Raw genomic sequence first — 23,720 nt, 5'->3', positions numbered from 1 at the left:
TTTAACCCTACTTTTTTTTTCCGGTCTTGCTAACAAATATTTTGGACATTCTTTAATAAACCCAAATTTAAAAATTATTCATTCAAAAAGTCAAATATTATAAATTTCAATGCACTAAATACACGAATTTTTATAAAAAACTAATTATTAAATAGTGTCTCAGGGGGCTTTTACGCAATGGTAAAGTTAACGTCATATGACTGAAATTATTAGTTGTTTTTATCGGTGGTAAAACGGGTCTAATCCACCGGACCGGTTTGTTTAACCCGTCATTTTATGCCGGTTGGACGGAGGTTTTGAAGCCACCCCTATAGTTAGTCCGTTCCGTTTAGCCAACTGAAAAAACAGACTGAGGCAGGCTGGTTTGCAAGCGCGTTAAAAAGATATGCAAACAGGGGGTGGGGTGGTGTATTTGAGCCCACCACATTTTGGTGGACTGCTAGCGGATCGAGCATAATGGGACGAGTTGGCCCGCATTTACATCCCTAGTTGTGTTGTTTATAATCTAGGTGTTACGTGATAAGTATTGAAACATAAACAAAACTACCATTTGTGTTTCAAACTCATTTTCTTACATTTTCCTTCCCTACTCCAACACATCAAACACCAACAAAATTCGTCAAACTCAAACAACATATCAAACTCTACACATCCCTTCTCATGTTTTAGGTTAGAGTTTTTTAATATGCTAAAATTAATTTGAATGTTGTTTGCTTATTTTGGTACTTGTTGATTAACCCTTGCTATAGTTTCAATTTTATGTATGCGTGATAAACTATTTTTGTCTTTTTTCCACTTACTTTGGATGATTAATTTGGAAAAACAAAGTTTTAAACTTAATTAAAGGATTAATATATGTTTAGGGAAAAGACTATGACTAATTCAGAGTTGTTGAGTATGGCTCATAATTACTTATGGAAATTGCTATATTAGCCCATCAGTTTTGCTCAAAAGCCCCTCGGTTTATCGGAACATAACTTCCTATTGCACAAAACTTATTGGTCCAATCGGCCTTTTTTTTTTCTTCCATCGGATGATGTCTTTCGATCAACTTATTTCAGGTATAGAGCTATCCAAGGGGCGCATAGAGCAACTGTCAATAGTTACAATTGGGCAGGTCGGCTAGGCCTATACGTTTGTTGGGCTGCGACTGGATTGGAGGGTGAGCAAGGCTTTTCCCCAACAGTAGGGTTCAGGACTCGGAGTAATGGACAGTAGAATTCAAATAAGTTGTACACTATAAACTCTAAGCACTTGAAATAGTAATACAAAGTGCATCCCGCTTTGCAGTCGGAGACATAGGCACAATTAGTCGAAATTCATGATCAAATATTGTGTGTTTTCTACTCCCTCCGGCCCTATTAAAAAGAGACATTTGAGCCTAACAAAAATTTATGTATCTGGTCCAAGTTTCGAAATAGATATATCAACTTTTGTTGGTCCAAATGTCTCCTATAAATAAGACCTGAGGGGAGTATTGGCGTTGTTTTCATATATTTTACTCTTGAACTGGGTTGATGTTCTAACAAGAGTAAACTTGGGTACCACTCATTAATGTTTTAGGGATAGGTAATGCTGAGAAACATGATAACCTGCAAATGATTGCTTCCTATATAATGACTGATACAAAATGACGCTAATACCAATTGGAATTTTCTAGTTAGCATTTTGAAATCAGATGGTTCACATGGCTGATATATTCTTCCCAACTCTCAGGAGATCTCACATTGAATGCATATGAAGAGGATTGTGAATTTGCGGATCCAGCATGATCTTTCAAAGGACTTCCGTGTTTTAAAAGGAACTGCACTAATTTTGGATCCCTTCTGAGGTGAGGATAACCTTGAACACTTTTCTACTGCTTTCTCAAATATAGTCTTGCAACTTAAGGTTTTAAATTGTAGTTGCTGTTAAAGTTGAGGATTACCTTGCAACCATTGATGTTACATGCAGTTGATAAATGCTACTGATGCAGCTGTAATTGCAGCTGCGATGTAGTTGAAAAAACCAGCCTCAACTGGTTAGCTGTGTAATCTAAAGGAATAGAGTTTAATCTCCTGCTAAACATCATGTTCTAGAAACTCGTATTTCTTTTTTAAAAATCATTCTTTTTATCGAGTGTTGGTTGTTTCTTTGAAAAGCTTAGTGTATTATTTGCATACATGTTTTCCATGACAGGATAAATGAATTGGCCACTGGTGATTCAGCTGCGTCTTATCCTTTCCTTGGAGGCTTATTCTTTCTGGTACATTTCAAGCCTATCCATGTATATCCAATTGATGAACATAATGAAATTTCTTTACATATTTTGTGTATTGTATTTATCTGCATTTCTCTCGCACCTCTCGGATTTTATTTTCTTCATTTTTTACACTGTTGGTTGCATATGATCAAACTAATAGAATATGTGGCAATCACAAAATGCTTATTTAGCAGCAACAAAAAGCAGCTTAAATTATATTTATTGTACACAGTTTGACCATGTTAAATTGTTAATATATGCTGCAGCAACTGGATACACAGAATATTATTTTGATACACAATCAGGAAAAGTATGCAGGTGAGAAAAATGTTCATTGTGATAACTGATGCACAGTTAACTAGGTGTGTTATCATTTTGAAAATAATCTAAATTCCTGAAAATTTTCAGTCATGCGGAGCATTGGAATGTTCCAAAAGTGGCTTTGTTCAAGCAAATTCTAAGGCCTAGCAAGGGATTTAGCTTAAAAGATTATGTGACTAGGTGGTTGAAGTTGTCCAGGTGAATAGGTAAATTATAAAGATTACAATGTCAATATTTCATTATACGCATGTAAGTCTGTGATATAGGTATGTACTAATTATAGAAGTCTATGGTAGGAGCTTATGATGTACTAGCAGTGGCGGATCTTGAAATATTTTCTTGGGGGTGCCAGAATTGTATGAAATATATATTAAGTTGTTTCAAGAGAAGGATATAATTGTTAACTGGTCCAGTGGTTTGTTTTGCTTGAATGCAGAGCAGGGTCGAACTCGCGACCTCTGATGGAAAATCAAACATCATTTCCACTGCACCTTCTGAGTTCTAGTATACATATTATGCCTAATCTAATATATATAGAATATCTGGGGGGGTACCATGGCTCCCAGGGGTCCCTGGGAAGATCCGCCCCTGTGTACTAGTAATATCCTGTATATATATGGTTTACCAGATTAATTAGGTTTGTGAATGTGGTTTTGTTACCAGAAAAAATAACAGAGAAAAGGAGATAATGTTTTTGTTACTTAAACTGAAGTTTATTTTTTGTGCACATAAAGTAAAGTTTGCTTAATTATTGATGGATTATTCTGTACAAATTCCCCCATATGGCCAACAAATACATAAAAACAATCAGTGGCATAGTTAGTGTTTACTTGAAAAGAAGGCTAAGTTGATATTTATTAGAGAGTGTGTTAAAAATAGTGTTGTTAGCGTATCTAAAAAAAATCCCTCTAATTTAATGCGAAGTTGAGTTTCATTTTCACTTCACAATCTCATCCAATAATGATATTAGTAGAATAATGATTTTCTCCCATTTCTTACCTAAGTCTACCATGCTGCAAAATACAATTCTTCTCAACATCCCACCAATCCTTATGATGTTCATCGAAACGAAATATACAGATTAGTGTTGGTTTCTCCAATGGATCCAACTACCATACCTGAGCTAGATCAATGACAATGAATTTTGAAATGAAGAACAAGTGTGACTTCATCATATGATTAGGAATGATCAAACCTTGCATGCCAATAATCAACTTAATTGATCAACAATCGTACTGTAATTAGTTGGTGGATATAGGACAATTGAGACTAGAATTATTGCATGATGAAACCTTAATTTTAGTCTTCCAATCATTCAACCTTTTCGTGCTTTATGCTTTTCTTGAGTTTCAACTCTTTGCATGATCAAACAAAGTGTTAATTTAAGAAAAAGAATATTAATCACGAATGACCAAACAAATTAATAGTTTTAGTTAAGGGTTTGGTGATTGAATAAAAATAAAGGAATTTAATTAGAACTAGACATAAAGGAATCAAAACTTGCAAGTGAAACCACGACACTAGATCTCTCTATTGATTTACAGCTCCGTGTTTTTATCCTTTTTCGTCATTACTTTTTATTCAGTTACTGAAATCATTCTAATACTTGTCCGTCTAAATAATAAATAATCTTAATTAGTTTAGTACTTGTTAATGAATCCTTGTTGATATGATAATCTTCTACTTCTACGATAGAGTACCCTTGCTCCTCTAAGTGTGGTTTTAGGCTTTTAGCGCAACACCCTATACTTTTTCACCTTTCATGAACCATGCATAAATGGCATCTGCACATGAAAGAGAGTAGAAAAGATTACTTGCTATTTACCAAAAGGTTAGTACATGCAGTTTAATGATGGCCTTGTAATATCAAATCAAATATATACCAAAATATATACTTAACCCTCCAAAAACATCCCCTTCGAAACCCAACTCTCAAACATACCCGAAGAAATCAAGCAAGGTAGACTAGCACCCCATACATCATCAACAATGTATACACTAAGCAAAGGAAACAGACTTGTAGAACTAACTATTCTGAGATCAAAGAAGTACTTTTGGGAGATAAAATATGTTGTTAACTTTGTACATACCTCTTCCTCAACCCACTTGCGTATTGTAGAATTCAGATCAACTTCCCATTGTGGTTCACCTGTGTGGAATCTAACTCCTCCATAATACAATTTGGTTGGATCTATCTCGTTGACTGGACTGAAAGTATTCATCGAGATGCATAGAATCAAGGACACTTTCTCCAAGGATGGAAAGCACAAGGAAAACTTCCCAGAATAAAAGCACCTTAGCTTTGATAAATCTTTTAGAAACAAAGTGCGGAGGTCCTCAAATATTAACTTTTTATCTTCACCTGATTCATCCCCCTCTGTGGACACTATCTCTTGCATTGATTCACACGATTCTATCTTCATTACTTTGAGTCGGCACAGACTTTTGGCTGTTGACGATGTAAACAGATATAGCATTCCACTACATATACTTACATCCAAATATTTGAGGCTGGAGAAAGATACCATGTCTGGTACCAAGTTTATTAAACGACCACAGTTTGTTACTACTAATTTTTTGAGATTTTCAGGAATGGAGTGTAGCCAAGAGTGCTCTAAACCAATGGAGTTGAGATTAAACATATTATTTAACTCTATTTCTGTTAGGTGCAAGAGGACACTTTTGTAATCAGCATTAGGTCTTTCAGGAGAGAATATCTCTTCAACCAAACAATTATCAAATTCAAGCTTTCCTATAGCAGGTAACATGCCAAGGAACACATGCAGCACACTATCTGACTCTTCTTGAAAGTGTTGCAGTTTGTCAAATTGCAATTTGCTAGACCATCGATTCCACCTGACCAAGGTGTCTCCAATAACAACTATTAACTTATCCATACTGGGGATCTGGATAGCCAAGAGGAAAAACAATAAGGAAATTACAGACAAACACAACTTGCATTAAAACGAACTCTTCCATAAAAATAAATATTTGAAGTCATCTACAATATAGAATGAAATATTTGAAATTCCATAACTATCTGAAACTTGTTATGTCATAATTGTTATAAGATTATATATTTTAATTATTAGTCTATCACTGGACAACAAAGTATGAGTAGAAGCATAGAAGAATTGGATAGTGACGACTGATGAGCTTTAGGAATTAAATTTATTGTTTAAATATCATCAATTGAATAAAAATAGGAATAGATTCCAGTGATAGATACATTTATAGGTTCGTCAATGTGATGCTGCTAGGTTAGGTATACTTTGTATTATTATCTGGGGCACGTGAAACTGTTTTTAACTGCCTTATACACCAAGTTGTATGAAGTACCTTTTCAATTGGAATAAGGGCTTGGTCCTCTGGATGATCTTCTCGACATTTGAGTATCGTCAAGTTACAAGGATGTGCATGCAGCTCTTTTAGTGCAGGCCATTCTAGCTTATGTAGACGAGGATAAAAGTATTTGAGCCTTGGCAAGTTTATTAGGTGCATTGTGGTCAGTTGAGGAAACTCTTTTATTTCTCCTTCTGCAGGTATTTCATCCTTCGAAAATATTTCTACCAGCTCCTCACAGTTCGTTGCACTAAGCACCTTGAGTCTAGTAAGATCTTTAGCCACCGAAGCAGGAAACAAGTATTTAAGGTTATCACATTCTGTAACACTCATTTCTTGTAGTACTTGAAGGAAAAAAATTCCTTCAGGGTCTTTGTCCCATACATGCTCCAGGATTGGTAGATTATAAAGTAACAATTTTTTCAAGCGAAATTTTCCCAAAGCTTTTGTGACCATTGTGTCATTTAAATTAAATATGACTTTCACAGCACTGCAATCTGATACTTCTAACTCGTCCAAATTCTCAAAGCAAGGAAGTAAATGAGATGGAATTGCGTGTACTAGATTGTTACGATATGATACCACCAAGGATGTCAAATTGCGAAACATGTACTCTTGCACCAAATCACTGCAATGCCATACTTGTTCTAATAAATCATGATAATTAATAAGGTTCAACCTCTCCATGTATTTGAAAGAAATCTGTACAATCAGAGAAATAAGTAAAAAGAAAATTAACATTACCAGGAAAATGAAGGTGCTGTGAATTAAAACTCAAATATGACTGTCGTTTGATCCATGTAACCAACCCCCGCTCAGTGGGATAAGGTTTGATTTTTGTTGTTTATGTTGGATTCAACCAGCTAAATAATTTATAAATAAAAAAAAGACTAATATTTCTAAAATATACAAGTGGAATTATTATTTTGATTAAAGAGTAAGAATTTAAGATGAGAGGATCTTGGTATTTTATGAAAAGTACCTTGTCTTTGAATTTTTTTTGTATAGTGGTATTCAAGTCACCTTCCCAATACTGTTTCTCTTCCTCTTCTCCTTCAATGACATGTATATTTTGTAGCTTTGGTGCTGTTGTCTGACCCACAGTGAATGTTTCCATCCTGACGCATTCTCTCACAACCAGTATTTCCAGTGATGGGAATTTAAATTCACAGTTCTTGTAGCTGCAGAAACTTGTAAGGTAATGTAATCCTACCAGCTCTAAATAAACCAATTTGCTAAATACAACTTCAATCATTCTGTCTTCTTCATTTCCCTCATTGGTTACTATTTCCTGCATTTTACATTCGATTACCTTCATTTTTGCAAGTTGAACCATGCTTTTGGCTGTTGAGATTGCCATTAAATTCATTAATCCACGACAAGAGTTTACTTCCAAATATGTTAAGTGAGTCAAAGATAGAGAGGAAGGTGCTAAAGTGACCAAACTGTGGCAGTCAAGTAAGAGCAAATGCTCTAGTCTTTGTAGAAGTGGGTCTCGGTCAAATCCTAGATCCTTTATCGTTGATAACCACAAAGTCAATGTCTTGAGCTGTAATACAGTTCCCAATCTTTCTTGTGGTCCAATGTTTCCACTCGGCACTAACCCTTCATGCAGGTTGCCGGAAAACAAGTTTAAATTTTCCAGATTAGGCATTCTGTCCAGAAACCAGTAGAGAAGTTCAACACCCCTGAGATAGCGTAAGCTAAGCTCTTTTATACAGTCCATTCGGTACTTCCAAGTGTTGTTCTTTAACCACAATGCATCCTTTGAGTGAATTTCCATGATCTCCAAGTTGGAGATTACCTATAGAGAGACGAAATCAATCAAGGTACTAAGAAGAAGAAGGAAGGAAAATAGTGTCAAAAATACCATACAAATCATTTGTAAAAAATGACACATCATAATTTTTAAGGGTAAATTAGTCATTTCAAATTCTTTCTTCCCTCATTTCAAATTCCACTCTCTCTGGCCACTTATAAACCATTCTCACAAAAAAAAAATGATTGGTTGAAAATTCTTACACATGTTCAAAGTTCCTAACTTCTTAGTGTATCAATTCTAACAAGGTAAGGTCTATGGCTTATTCAACTTCATCTTTGAACAGTGCTAATTATTAGAGTGCAGTGAATAAATGATGGTTAGTTAATAGTAAACTAGACTAATAGCCCCCTCAAACTCAAAGTGGGGAAATTCACCAATTTTGAGTTTGAAATAAAATGGAAATTACAATTTGTTTATACTGAAGTAACTAAGTAAAATTGGGTAGTAAAACTAGCAAATGATAATCCAGCAATGTAGAGACCCAAGCACAAAGTGGGAGAAGCCATGTTCTGATGGATATCTGATGAAGTTATTGAATTTTGAGGTTCTGAAACGTCTTTCAACTATAGTAGCTTGCTGCAACCGTGCTTCTTCTTTTTTTTTTGCAAATGCTTTGCATCCTGTAACAAATCATCTTATACAGAACCAAAAACAGCTTATGCAGAATATGTTTTTCCCCAAAAACAGCTTTTCCAAACGCTTAATCACAAACCTCAACACGTTTCCTTCTATTCTCTTTCTTCTGCAAGGTATGAGAAAAATATATGCTGCCAATTCCTAACCACGAAATCGAGACTGATGATTTGGAACACAAATCTACCATCGTGTTTATGTGAACGCGATTCCAAACTTGAATGCATCCAGAATCGATTTTCGCTCTCAATACCTGCTCGAATTTTCCTTCTTCTGCCACTACTTTCTTGATTGCGGTTGAATCTGAACATAAGGTAGAAAGAATATTTGGAACTAGAAACGTGTCACATAGCTTGGAGGAGATTTCCATCAGAGAACTGTTTCTTCCCTCTGTCCCATGGAATCCACCATAGTCGATCGATACCAAAACTTGTGCACATGAAGAACAAAATTGAAAAAGAAATTGACGGAAAAGAGAGCAACAAACCGCAAAGATTTCCACCGGGATCGAAATCCACAATTGACTCGTCATGTAACTGGAAGCACTGAAGCTTGTTGTTGACTGTGAATACAGCTTGTTCCTGTTCTCCGACGAAGAAGAAACTAACGCCGTAAACAGGTTCAGAGCCTGAGAGAACAAAATCGGTGAAGAGACTCTTCGAGTTCCATAGCTACTTCAGAAACGGTGAAATCAGATTTTCGATTGTTCTGTTTTGTAGATTCAGCAGAGGCGTGAAACAACGAATCAAGACTATGTCAATTCTTGTTTTCTTCCGAAGCAACAAACACAGAGTTGCAATCATTGCAACAACGTGAATTGATGAGAAAGCAAGGAATTTCGATGGCAAATCCATCAACCGCTGGCTAAAACGAAGCAATCCACGGTGAAGAAACAGAAGTGGAAACTGAATCACCGAAACCACCGAAAACGAAGCAATCTTGCGAAGTGGAGGAACACGAAGATTCTGCAGCAGAAGCTTCAAGATCTTCACCACCAACCGAATCCTCTTCATCACCAACAGAATCCTCTTCATCGTCTTCAGAATCACTATATGCGCAACGGTATCGCTCTGATACCATCTTAGAAATCGTGGTTGGGCCTAACACAACCCACAAAACCGGCTTGTGAGGTGAGGATTGCCCCCCACTTATAAACACATTGTCAGGCCACAACTAACTAACTCTAGTTTACTATTAACTAACCATGATTTATTCACTACACTCTAATACTAATATCCGTTGTTTATGTATATAATATAATAAGATCAAATGTTTTCTGAGTGATTTTAATATGACAATGTTCCTAAGATTTATCTTTTTATGCATTATAGGTGTTTAACAAAATACCTTTTTACTCATTTTCATTTAAGTAAAAAAGTTAGCAAGCTTTTCATGCAAACAAGTTTGATCTCACATAGAATAAAAATTTGTCATACTACAAGACAGAAAATGTGATATAAAATTTATTGACATGCTAAAAGAGTGAGTTAATATAAGTGTAATGTTTTGGCACAAATGATGGTTTTCGACAGATGATTTGGTTAGATATTTATTTTTCTTCTCTATTTCAGGTTGAGTCAAATATAAGTTTGCATTATCTTGGAACATGTATCATGCATTTAGAAATCTACAACGTGCAGCAAATAACCTTCGTGAAATGTACTATTTTCACAACTTTGAACTACATTAGAATTATTTTATAAAATTTGCACGGTTTCTCTTGTTGTCCATTTCAAATACGTAATTCTTATGAGTTGGAACAATGAGATAGCAGTTAATGGTTACTGCCATTAAAAAAAAGTTAATGGTTCCTTACCTTTTCAGCTAAGAAAACGCCTTGTCTTTCTTCATTTGTGGTTTCTGTTGTGAACACGTCCAATTTACGACAAAAGTTCACGACCAACTGCTTCAATTTTGGACATTCTATATGTCCCCCCTTATAGAAACGCTTAACATTAAACAGGCCATAGAGTTGCATGAAGGTTACTTCAGGAAACACTAATTGTGTTTGTGGTCCATCATCTGAAGCAACAATTTCCTTCATTTTGTCACAATGACTCACCGAAATGCCTTCAAGCCTTTTTAGATCTTTGGCCACAGAAGCTGGTAAGACATAGCTTAGGTTATGACATTCTGTAACCTCTATAATCCGTAGATTTTTGAAACCAATAACTCCTTCAAAAATACTTTCCACTGACATACAATCAATAACCTTTAAGATGTCTAAACTCCCAAAGCATCCTGTCATGTGACTTGGAAAAATCTTGTCAAGTTTTTTACACCCTTCAATTTGCACAGAAATGAGGCTAGAAAAGGAATCAGCACCAACTTCAACTTGGCATATGTCTGTCAACATATTCAATTTGTTGAGCTGGATTTCCTCCAACTTAGGAAAAATGCAGACCTGCATTTTGATACATAAAAGCCACAAGGTAATCATTTTAAGTACTTAACAAAAATGTACAAAAGCAAGCAACTGTATACATAACATTGAGTCAACTACAAAACATTACACCTCTGCATACCTTTTCCACAGTGTTTCCTTCAGTGCTAAAAATCTTCTCCATCTTCAAACAATCACTTATAAAAAGGCCTTTCAATTTCTTAAATTTGCTAGCCACAGAAAATGAACATAAGTATTTTAAGTTATAGCAATCTTTAACAGTTAATTTTATTAAATTTTGAAAGCAAATATTTGACAGAGGCTGGTCTCTCCATATGTTTTTGCTTTTGATTGAGGATAACTTCAAACTCTCCAGGTTTGGAATTTCAATCTGCAAGAACACGCACAATTACTATATCTGCAACAACTGAAATAAAAAATAAAAAAATTACAAATTAACTAAAACTGGGGAATATTTTGCAGTATCATACCAGATCATCAAAGAGTGAAAGGGAATCCACGACACTGTCATCATTTTCTGCAACAGTATTTTTTGTTGTTTGCTCTTCTACAGAGAGCATCTCATCATGGGTATAAAAACTAGTAAATGATGGTAACGATTATAGTGTCAAAGAGCGTAGCTTATGAAACTCAACCTTATTAAAATCTTCTTTTCCTTCCTTAGCAACAATCTCCTTCAAAGAATCACATTCAGAAACATCAATTGTTTCTAGACTAGCAAGAAATTTAACCATGTAAAAGGAGAAGAGAGTCTTCATCTGGGTACACATCTTGACCTTGATGGTTTTTAATTTGGCAAATGAGGCATCTGTAACTGGAGTATAACACAGCATCTTTATCTTCCTCAGTTTGTAGAGGCATAGAGATTCCAAATTGAGAAAAACATTCTGAGGATTGAGCAGTTCAATCGAGTTAACGATATATTCAATGCCATTGTTATTTATGATGGATAAATTTTTAAGATCTGGAAATCCATCCAAATTCAACTCATAAAAAACATTTTGAACACCATTTAGCTCTCCCAACAACAAATTTTCAACTCCTTTAAACAACAACTTTATCCCTTTCTGAGAGTGAATGTCAGTGCCGTCTATTAGCTGCAATGCCAAAGATCTTAATGTTTTGTACTTATTTGGCATCCTGAAATCTCCAACTGAAAGCATCTTGAAGTCTCCAATCACAATTTTGTAATCAGTTAACCTGTCAAAGAACAAGTCCCTAGGCAAAACTGCAGCACTCGGGATACATAAGTCTACAACCCTCAATTGGTGTAAATGTTTTAACTGAGAAAGAAATGTAATTTGACTTTGGTTTGGTTCTCCATCTACCACCACTTTGATCAAGCTCTTTCTTATATACAACTCTTCTAAACAAGTCAGGCTTGATATAAAACTAGGTGGAACCACCTTCGTTATGAAACAGTTGCTGATGTCAAATAACTGTAGCTTATCTAAACACCCTAACTCAGCTGGCAAGTTTTCAATTTGAGATCCAGAAAAGCTGAGAATTCTTAACTTTTTCAGCTTTCCTACGATGGATAAGTTGTCAACTAGAACACACCTCTCTAAACAAAGCATTCTGAGGTTTAATAGGCATTTAATCGAAGATGGTAAGCATGATAAATGAAAACCAGTCAATATTAATACTCTGAGTTTTTCCATTCCTTCAAAAAATTCTCAGGTATTTTCAAAGAAGGATCATCGTTGTCGATTTGGAAGAATTTAAGTTGAGGACAATGTATGAATTTAGGAAGCTCGTCAATGATTTCACAGTTGCGTATAGAGATAACAGTGCACCTCCCAAGTATATCTTTGTCCGGCCAGTCATCTAATTTGCCATTTCTCAAAGCAAATACATTTTTCTCCTTGTGTGCTATAGACAAAGCGGCATCTTGAGCCATATCATGCATATTGAAATGATCACTGGAACTACCATCCGACATCAAACTCGAGTCTTTTAGCTTTTGAATTGATGTATATACTCTATCACGGGCTTCTCTTAGCGTATAGACCCCTTCAAGTATACCCAATCCAAAGCAATACTTCACCAAGTCCATAATTAATTGTTGATGACCCATTTGAGCACAAAGTAAGAAAATGGACCGGAGCTCCTCACTTTCTAGATGATCATAACTCATCTTCACATAAATCTCCATAGATTTCTGCACTCCACTCAGTTCCTCTTTTTTAAGTTTTTCAAGTGTGGCTTCCCACATTGACTCACTCTTTTTTCTTAATGCCCTTCCAACAGTAACAATTGCCATGGGTATCCCTGCACAATACTTAACAATATCCTGTTTAAAATTGAACATTTCATCATGTATTCCAGCCTCCTCCTTAAACAACATTAGAGATTCTGCACCGTTTAATTCCCCCACATAGAAAACTGACTCGACGTCCATTTTATCAGACAATACTTTTTTATCTCTCGAAGTTAGCAAAATTTTGCACCCATTATAATCACCAGGAGATTTTCCTTTTTTCACCATTGTGAAGTTAGAGCCTTTCATGTCTTGAATTTTCAGACGGCTTGAATCATCATCCCTATTATAATCACCAGGTGATTTTCCTTTTGCCAGACGGCTTGAATCATCGTCAAATGGAATCCCTATCTTATTCAAGTCTATTCTGTCCCAAAGGTCATCCAGGACGACAAGGGTGTTCTTCCTCTCTTTCTTTAACCTCCTTCTTAGACGATCTGCTCTCACAGTCTCACCTTCCCCTTCCAAATTCAATCCTAACACGTACGCAATTTCTTCCTGGATTTTTCGCAGGTTGGGATTGTTAGTTATTTCTACTATAACTACCATACTGAACAACTTCTTGACTTGAGCTTTCTTAACAATTTCTTTGATTAAAGTGCTCTTACCCACACCACCTGGCCCATGCACTCCAATCATTCTCACTGTAGAATCTTCTAGTTTTTCCATTATGCTTTTAATTGTATCTTTTCTAGAAGCAAATTCTACATAGCCATCATTAAACAAAGCAACATGCATAGATGTTGGCTTTTGCTGATAGGAAACTCCATCAAACTTCTCGTCTATTAATAACTTGACATCCACTGCCATCTTCTTTGCTTTTCTCCCTAGTCTATGTCTGTTCCTCAAGTAATGAAATAAACCACTGGAAAACCTTGTCTTCGCATGGCCTTTATCATCTTGAAACTTCTCCGTTTCAGTTCTAGTTTTATCCACTTTCTGAAGCCAAGTTGCAACATTACTTTCGGTTATTCCTAGATTATCCTCAGCTTTATCTACTCGATGTTCCAGGCTCTCTCTTTCAAGAATTAGCTTCTCAACTAGACTGTTTAGTTCACTAACATTTTCCTTGTAATAGAAGATGTAACCCACATGCCGAATAGTCAGGTACAACACAAAATCAACAGCTTTTTCTACACATTTGGAGGATGCAGGCTCCATACTTTCTTCTCAATTTTCTTGAACTAAGTATACCTACATCTCTTTATTTCAGACAAATCAGAGAGTGGAAATATATCAGAAAAAAAGTAATTAAGAAAGGTAAGTGGAATTTGATCAATCAACAATCAAAAGTAGATTAGTAAATTCAAGTAATGATAAAATGGAATCGATATTGACTAGATTATAGGATTAGACATTGCAAGCGGATGCCCCAACTCACTATCAACCTATCCAAATTCCACAGCAGTTATTAAAAATTATAACTGTGATTTTAACTTACAAAAACCAACACCGTATCCGATATTAGTTTGTTATTAATCCATAATCATTGTTTAGCAGAGTTAGTTGTGATTAGCTTTACATTTGGATAAGTTTGTTAGTTAGTTAGTTACATGAAGACCTGTTCTCTTTTGTTTGCAAGTTTAGAGGGGAAGAGATGTGAGAGTTTGAAAAAAAAAAAAAAAAAAAAGGAACGAGTAAGTGGAAAAAATAAAGGACATTTGGAGGAGGTGTTTTGGGGGGTTTATTTTTCTTCCAAATATAAAATCCTCCTCATTTAGGCAACTTTAAAATTGTAGTGGTGGATTTTTGGGTGGTTTGAGAGGGTTTATATGAGTTCTTCACATTTAATATATGTTGTTATAATATTTTTAAAATTAAAAATATATTAATCATAATTAATTTATCACTCTCTAAAAAAATACTCTTTCAAAAAAAGTTAAAGATTTCTCAATTTTCCCTTATATTTTTGTCCTCCCAAAGCTCTTTCCTCCCCTCCTCTCCAAACTCTCAAACAAAGCCTAAGTTATGTATATAAATACTATGTAAACTCTCTATTCATCAATCAATGAAAATAACAACTTTCCAATACTTCTTCTCTCTCTATAACAACCTCTAATTACTCTCTTCTTCTTCCTCCATAATTCATCCAAAACCTAGATTGCTTGCAATGCAAGAAACACAAGCTGCACTAATATCCGACACCCTATAAAATGAACATGGAATAAGTGTTGACGTTGGACCCGAAGAGAGAGAGAAAGAATTAAATAAAAAGAAAATACCATATAGGATTTCTCTAAAAATTAATACCCAACCTTACTTTTGTTCATTCTTATATGTAAACATGAGAACATATTAGCGCCCTTGTTAAAAGGTTCATCTCTAATGTGTTTTTTTTTCTGCCTAGACTCGGATACTATATAAAACATTTCAACTAATGGCCTTTTTTCCTTAAAATTACCCCAACAAAAATTTTCACTGCCAACTCCAAGGCGTCTTCTTCTTTTCATTTAAGCTTATAGGATTTCAAAGTATATATATACATATAGACAGAATCGGTTGACACCAGGTGTAAGTCAATCTCAACCATTAAATATCAAATATTTAATGTCTCATAACCTTTCATCTCTCAAATTAAAAATTCCCCAATCCGATGACACTTGACGATACAACTAGAAAAGATAAGGAAGCTGAAATCCCATGCGGACGGCGGTTCAAGTCAAAAGACTTGCACCAAATTGTATAGAAAAAATAGCAAACAAAAACATATCCCACTGGATCTCGTTTGAGAATTTCTTCTTTCTTCTTTCTTTGGCTTTCCTTTACCACCGCACCGCATGGCAAAGAAACAATCGAGTACTTCTAATGTATGTTACCCATGAAACAGTTCCAAAGTTTGGCACGTTAGGAATGAATTATGATTTTGGCATACCCAAGAACCTTGTACAAGCACCTGGATATCTCAATTCTTTTAGGGTTGTCACATAACAATGACTTAAAGGGCTGTTGGCTTAAATCTCATAGTACAAATTGGTGGTGTAGAATCTATAATTGATGTTTGCTTGATTATCAATGCTTTAGATTATTAGGTAATCAGTGATTCCAGTTATTTATCCGAGGTTGCAAGGCTTTTCATTGATACAAGAAATTTTCGAAGGAGATTTGTGATCAGCTGTAATGTGTTTTATCAGTTTCTTTTGTCTATACAATTTGAACCGTAAGATTTATTAAAATTAACGGTTGAGATTTGATGTAAGTCTTTTAACTTATACATGTGTCAACGGATCCTGTATATATATATACACACACCGAATAAGAGAGAGTCATCCGACGCCACTGCAGATTTTGCGGCGGCGCGAACCCAGCCAATAATATGATTTAAATTTTTTCTGTCTCCCTCATTCAAAAAAATTAGTATTAAATAAACATATTATATCAGTTTACTTTTTTTTTGGGATGAATTAGGTATCTCTATATGCAATTGTATAAACTAATCCATTGAATTGAATATAACACGTGACAAAATTTAGTTTTCAAAATAACGAAGGAAGAAAAGAATTTCGTCATTCTTGATTTGAAGAGGGTGACGAGGTTGTCTAAAGCGTAGTAATTAAAAAGAAAAGGTTAGTTAACAAATCTTCTCGTTCTACTCAAAACGTTAATGGTGTTCCGTTGTCAGTTGGAGCGACTGCATCAGTTAGTAATAATGATTAGCAAAATTTAACGATCTTACATGCTAATTTTGAGGTGGTGGTAGAAGATGTTTGTGAAATAGGCAAGTCCATTGGGGTGAAGTTTAAAGGGGATAGTGCTAACATGTTTAATGTGTTATCAAGCGTTGAAGGTAGAGGTCGGCAAGGACGTGAGGTTAGCAGTTCTCGAATTGAGGATGGAAAGAGGGATGTGGGTGGATATTTGGAGTAGTTGGGTTTTTGATGGTGGCAGTAGGAGGTCCTTATGAAGATAATTATATTTAATAATAGAGGGTTGGGAGGATGGGAGGAGCGAAGGGAGGTGTTGAGGTTAGTTAAGGACAAATGTCCAACTGTATTGTGCATTCATAAAACAAAGTTGAGGTGTTGAGGTCAGTCAATGAGTTGCTTAGATATATTTTTATTGTCAGAAGAGTTGAGTTTGTTATGGCCTAACTATATTCATGTGGTTCTGCCTCGTGGTTTATCAGATCATTGCCCGATATTATTAATTGTCGATGAGTGGACTTAAAGGGTGATTTGATGCGATTTATTTTTCTTAGTTTCATCAGAATGACAAACTGACAAAAGGACTTAATTGTACTTTTATAGCTCTTATATCCAAAGTGGAGAGTCCTCAACGAATGACTAATTTCCGTCCTATCTCTTTGGTTGGTTGGTTGTACAAAGTGTTGGCTAGCAGATAGAGAAATGTCATTGGGAGTGTTATTTCAAAATCTCAGTCGACATTCATAAAATGTAGGAAAATATAGGATGAGATTCTGATAGATAATGAGGTGGTAGATGATGCGCGTCGGGTCAAAAAAGATTTATTAATATTTAAAGTGGATTTTGAAAAAGCTTATGACTTTGTCGATTGGAAGTATCTTGATGATGTTATAGCTAAAATGAACTTCCAAACTTTGTGGCGTAAGTGGATTATAGAATGTGTAATTACGAGAATGACATCAGTCTTGGTTAATGGTAGTCCGACTTTTAAGTTTAAAATGAAAAGAGGGTTATGCCAAGGAGATTCTCTTTTCCCTTTGTTATTCATGTTAGCGGCCGAAGGGGACATACTATGCTTGAATAAGGAGAAGGACGAGTTGGGGGTTAGGAAGATGAGGGAATTTAATTTTGCTTTTCTTGGAAAATCATGTTGAAAAAAAAGACAGTTTATGGTATACAGTGCTAGTGGCCCGTTACAAGGAGGAGAGAAGGCAATTATGTTATGGCGGGGGAGTTGGTTCAGTTTGGTGGAGGAATTTTAATTTGATTCGCGAGGGAGTTCGTTTAGGGGTCTAGAATTGTATCGTTGATAATATGTGGAGGGAAGTAGGCGATGGGTCCTTTACCTTGGTTGGAGGGAGGTTAGTTTAGTGTCAGGTTCATAAGGCTTTATGATTTGTCTGAAAACAAACTAGTGACTCTGGGGGAGATGAAGTCTTAAGTTTGGGACCTGAATGGCGATGCATGGAGGTGGTGAATGAGGTTGTTGGCTTGGGAGGAAGATCATGTGAGGGAATGTTGTGAGTTGTTATCTAATGTTGTTTTGCAGGATGGTTCGAAGGACAGATGGATTTGGCAGTTACATCCGTCCAAATGTTACTATGTTAATCTTTTTTTTGGCATCGATGAATACTGACAATCATGTTGCAAACTCTAATATGCTTTGTCTTAAAGTGGCTCCTCTCAAATTCAATGTCTTTGCTAGGCGCCTTTTTCTTAATCATATCCCCACCAAAGACAATTTGCTCAAAAGGGGAGTGATTTAGAATGAAGATCAACAATGCGAGATTGTGATTCCAATGAAGATGTGGATCACTTGTTTGTCAAATGTGATTTTGATAGAATTTGGTATTTGATTTCAGATTGGGTCGAATTTGTTACGGTCACACCAGGTATATTATCAGATCAATTTATGCATTTCATCTTCATTGGTGGTTTCTCAAAAAAAGAAATTTTCGACATTGAATGTTATTTGGCTATCTTCTGTTTGGGTTATTTGAAAGGAAAGGAACAAACGTCTTTTTCAAGACAATGAGGAAAATATGTGAACCTTATGTGACAAAATAAAGTTGCAGTATTACCGGTAGTTGAAATCGTATTATGCGACTTTCGAATTTGACTATCACTATTGGTGGCTTCACCCTTTTCGGTGTCTGTATACAATATCTTATCTTGTTTCTTTTGTTTTCCATTGGTTTTTTCTAATTGTATATGTAACAGCATAAGCTCTTTATACGTCTACTTCTGGTACATCTTGTTTTGAAAGGACTTATTCGTATTTATGCCGTTTTCTTTATAAAAAATAATGAAAGTTAATATTTTATCTCCTTACTTGTTTGTTTTTTTTGTGCGGAGGGCCTATCTGTTTTATTACATAGAGCTCAGCTTGAATGTAATATCCACATAGTCAAAATTTGTCGAGGATCTGCCATAATTAATCATCTCTTATTTGTGGACGATAGCTTTATTTTCTTTCGGGAAAATGAGGGAGAGGCTCAACATCGTCATCATATGTTGAATGTGTATGCTGATGCTTCAGGGCAATGCATAAATATTTAACATTACTCGGATCTTTGAAGCTTGAGAAAGTATTGGGACAGGTAAGTATCTCGGTCTTCCTTCCATCATTGGTAGAAGCAAGAGGTCTATCTTTAATTACATAAAAGATAGAGTTTGGAAGAGAATATCTAGCTGGAGTAGCATAATGTTGTCACAAGCAGGTCGTGAATTATTGATTAAGTTTTGTGGCTCAAGCAATACCTTTGTATTGTATGAATGCATTTCTTATGCCTAAGACACTTGCAAACGAGATTGAAAAAATGATTAATTCATTTTGGTGGGGTTCGAAAAATGGAAACAAAGACATTAAATGGACACAATGGGAGAAACTTACTATGCGAAAGGAGTACAGAGGTTTAGGTTTATGAGATTTCCATGGTTTTAATCTTGCAATGTTGGGGAAACAAGGTTGGCAGTTCATGACCAACCCGGATGCTATGATTATAAGATATTTCAAAGCTAGATATTTCCCAATATGGGATTTTATCAGGGTGGCGATATGGCGCAACCCCAATTATGTCTAGCATAACATATGGTCTTCTCGAATGTTGTTAGCTGAAGGTCATCGGTGGAAGATTGGAAACTGCTACCTCGTTAGTATATGGAGTGATCTTTGGCTCTGATGTATGAAGAATCCACAGGTCCAAACAGCAGCACCAACAGAGTCTTAGATATGCTTGTAAGTCAGATTATTAATTATACGGATGTTAGTTTTTTTGGCGAATGTGTTGATGTCAATATTTGAAATTCAACATTTGTTGAAGATTGTTGAACATTTTTTGAGGATGAAATAGTTTTTTTGGCGACTGTACATGTTGATGTCAACATTTGAAATTTAGGTATGATTGTTGAACATTTGAATTTATTAACCGGATCCAATTTCAGCTTCGATGTATATTGTTTTTTTGGCGAATGTGTTGATGTCAACATTTTAAAATTTTGAGTTTGTCAAAGTCGCATATTGTTATCCAAATGTTTCAATTGTTCTAGCCATTCTATGCATTGAAAATATATGATTGAACATATTGATGTGGACGCAATTATTAATGACTCTGCATCTAAAAATTCTCATAGGATTTATTTTTGGCTAAAATATGGTTTTGGTCTCTGCAAATATGCCTCGTTTTGGTTTTAGTCCCTGCAAAATTTTTTTGTTGTTTTTGGTCCTGCAAATATGCCTCATTTTGGTTTTGGTCCCTGGCTCCAATTTTGTGATGATTTGCACACGTGGCACATGATGACTGAACCCATTTTATTAGAGAAATAGTCCCTGCAAAATCTTTTGATTTTGAAAAAGGTCCCTGCAAAATATTTTGTTTTTGAAAATAGTCCCTGCAGGGACTATTTTCAAAAACAAAATATTTTGCAGGGACTAAAAACAACAAATTATTTTTACAGGGACTAAAACCAAAACGAGGCATATTTGCAGGGATCAAAACCATATTTTAGCCTTTATTTTTTATGAGCATTTGAATATTAAATAAAAATTTAATATTTTTTTTATAAAGTCTAATATTTTTATTAGATTATTTCTTAACTTGATAAAAAGTATCATTTTCAAGTAAATTATTTTCACACTTTAAGAAATCAAATATTTTATACTAGTTAATTAGGATCCAAATTATAGGTTTGTCCTGAGCCAGAAAATGCACGAATGAGTCGGGCATTTGGTTTAGAGAAATTAAAATAGAAAACACGTTTTGGATTCAACTCATTCTAAAAATAAAATCAAATAAAAAAGTTGACATTTAAGTGGCTTATCACATCATTCATGATGAGGACACATATATACTTAAATGGGTAGGTTATACCCAACCTTAACCTATAGTAAATTTTGGTTGGGTCAATTCGTCAATTAAACTTTAATATATTCTTTTTTTCTTTTACTGAATATGTTCTTATTTTTTACCTAAATAAATGTGATGTTTTGTGGTCAATTGAATCTGGGAAGGAATTAGTCTTAAAGAATTGGATATCAATTTTTGAAAAAGAAGTTTGTATCGGATTATGGTGACCCATATACATAAATTATAGTGGATTTGAATTTTTAAAGTGACTAAAATGTAAAGTGAGGAAATTATGGGTGTTATTTTGATAACCTAGTTATTTCTTAATTTTTTGTTGAGAGATAGTTGTTTGTTATTTTATATATATAATCTTTACATTTGATTTATTAATTAATGTGGTTGATATTATCTATTTTATACTTCAAAGGAAATTGCTCACTTTAAGAGAATTTCGATCCAATCATGGGTTACATATATAAGCTAACCAATTAGATGAATTTGTTTTTGGGTTCGTTTTTTATCCATTTAAAAAAGCGATTTTTTCTTTGTATTTCTAAATATGATTTTTTAAAAATTTATTCAAAAATAGTAGCAGTTATTTCAAACTCATTTGTTATATCTTCGTGAGCTTAGTTTAGTTGGTATGGACAATGCATAATGTATGCAAGGTCCGGGGTTCAAACCTCGGCCAAAAAACTCATTTGTTATGTCTTTGTGAGCTTAGCTCAGTTGGGTTGGTAAGGACAATACATAATATATGCAAGGTCCAGGGTACGAACTCTGGCCACCACAAAAAAAAAAAAACTTATTTGTTATAAATTAAAAAAGTTATTTTGACATTCATTAACTTAAATATTCATTGATTTGTCAAAAAAAAAAAACTTAAATATTCATTGGTAGAGATTTTACATAATAAAAATCAAATTTTTTATAAAAACATCTTTTAAAAATATTTTTTATCAGAAGCTATTTGAAATAGTTTCTTTTTTGAAATGTTTTAAATTTTATTATACAAAAAATATATAACAAAATGTTAAAATATTTATAATGACATTTTAAGAGAATTATTCAAATTGCTTAAAAAAATAAAAAAAAATATTCAAACGAAATTTTCATTTGAAGTCATCTTCTTTTAAATATTTGTTAAAAAGTTATAGTAAAAAGACACTACACTGTAGAAAACTATTTTAAAAAAATAGCCTAAATCGGCAAAAATAACTTAATAAAAATAAATTTGTCTATATTTTTTAAGGATGGCGAAGTGGGCTGACCTGTCCCGTTTAGATCACACCGCTTGATCCCGTAAAAGAAGGGACGAGTTTAGTCAATTTAGATGGTTGAGTTCAAATTTCAGTTTGCCTTGCTCAAACAAAAAACTATATTTTTATGTATTTTATTTTTGTCAATTTTGTCGTAATGAAAAAAAATATTGGTGTTAATTAAATAGATAAAATTGACTGCAAATACATTTGTTTTAAAGACAAACTTATAAAATCAATTTAGGTTATGATGGATTATTGAGGCTCTTTACTTTAAATTTTATCTAACTCATTGAACAAAAATAAATAAAAAATAACAATTTGATGAGTTGGCGGACATTGCCCGTCCCACCCCGATTTTTCAGCGAGGTAAGCAGGGCAGACCAACTAGAGGTAACGAGTTTAAAAGGACCTTTTGACCAATTTTACTCACCCCTAATACTTTTTGGTGCCCTCAGTGAGGCTGATCATTTTCCACAAAAACAAGCGAATAACAAGAAATTACGAACAAACGAATAAAAGGACTTCATTTCATGCTTAAAGATTGTAAGACGGGTAAGGGTAAATAATCTTATTACCTTCAAACAAACGAATGACAAGAAATTAGCTCTTCAATGTTCTCCAGCACCAACTCCATTTTCCAATTTCATTAATCAAGCTTCTTCTGTGTGCTCTACAATAATCTTTAATCTGTTATTCTTTTTGGAGAATGGTTTAATTTGTTAATAATTAAAACAAGTTATATTATGTTTGCTATGATTTCAAATATTTTCGTAAGAAGCAGTAAACAAAAACTATTAGTCATTAAATTAAATAAGGGTATCATAAAAGGGAATTATTACCATAAAAGGAAACTGTTTTTGATTTTATTATAAATTAATTACACAATTTCAATGTATTAACTATTATATAATTTTCTTTTTTATATCATTAACCACCGGGGATACCGGTTAGCATTTCCCATTAAATAAATAGATATATAAGTTTTGAAGGAACAAACCTCACTTTATGACCAGAAGTTGTGATTTGTCTTCATAATTTATTTATTCATCTTTGAACGAGGATCAAATTAATATTTCAAATTAAATGAAGAAAGGTGAAATTTACATACATGTATGTTTGTAAACTAAGCTTTAGGGAGTAAATAAAAAATCAGGAAAATAATAAGCGAATGTATGCATGAGAACGAAATAAATAGGAAAGTATATACCGATAGACTGGGGGAACAAGTGATCCTTGCGTGTCACTTTAAACTTTAAAAAAATATATATTCTTTACCTCTCATGTCAAGCATAATCTGATTCTAATAAAATGTAATATTGCAGGGTCTTGCTCAGTGGCAGAGTCTCAGAAATTTTTTAGAGTTTGAGCAAAATAAAACAATGATAAATTTTAGTGACAGCCGCAATCGTAGGTAGATATCATGATGTTTTTAAAATGGTCTCCTAGA

At 34.3% G+C, this 23,720-nt stretch overlaps 2 protein-coding genes and 1 long non-coding RNA gene across 4 annotated transcripts; 1 reads left to right on the top strand and 2 right to left on the bottom strand.

Moving 5' to 3' along the window:
• Nucleotides 1–542: 542 nt before the first annotated feature.
• On the top strand, nt 543–3,252 carry LOC25500819 (uncharacterized). 2 transcript variants are annotated; one of them, XR_003007577.2, is made up of 7 exons: nt 543–669; nt 1,062–1,162; nt 1,717–1,831; nt 2,179–2,245; nt 2,509–2,560; nt 2,651–2,769; nt 2,860–3,252. It is a non-coding gene; the product is annotated as an uncharacterized lncRNA (long non-coding RNA). The 2 variants fall into 2 exon arrangements; XR_005643641.1 differs by lacking the exon at nt 543–669 and having other exon boundaries at nt 683–1,162.
• Nucleotides 3,253–4,021: 769 nt separating this feature from the next.
• Nucleotides 4,022–11,370, bottom strand: LOC25500818 (uncharacterized). The gene is made up of 7 exons (XM_024771992.2): nt 11,235–11,370; nt 10,886–11,134; nt 10,177–10,764; nt 6,888–7,709; nt 5,903–6,607; nt 4,654–5,469; nt 4,022–4,347 (listed from the first exon to the last, which is right to left on the bottom strand). Exons 1-7 carry the CDS (start codon nt 11,322–11,324, stop codon nt 4,324–4,326), a joined length of 3,294 nt encoding a protein of 1,097 aa, XP_024627760.1. The 5' UTR covers nt 11,325–11,370; the 3' UTR covers nt 4,022–4,323.
• Nucleotides 11,364–23,410, bottom strand: LOC112417310 (probable disease resistance protein At5g63020). The gene is made up of 4 exons (XM_024772861.2): nt 23,271–23,410; nt 22,849–22,943; nt 12,411–14,226; nt 11,364–11,964 (listed from the first exon to the last, which is right to left on the bottom strand). Exons 3-4 carry the CDS (start codon nt 14,183–14,185, stop codon nt 11,364–11,366), a joined length of 2,376 nt encoding a protein of 791 aa, XP_024628629.1. The 5' UTR covers nt 14,186–14,226; nt 22,849–22,943; nt 23,271–23,410.
• Between the last annotated feature and the right edge of the window lie 310 nt (nt 23,411–23,720).

The sequence above is a fragment of the Medicago truncatula genome, chromosome 8 (assembly GCF_003473485.1).
Source record: "Medicago truncatula cultivar Jemalong A17 chromosome 8, MtrunA17r5.0-ANR, whole genome shotgun sequence".
Lineage (NCBI taxonomy): Eukaryota > Viridiplantae > Streptophyta > Magnoliopsida > Fabales > Fabaceae > Medicago > Medicago truncatula.
Note: the sequence above shows the minus strand (reverse complement) of the source record. Positions and strands in the feature narration are given on the sequence as shown.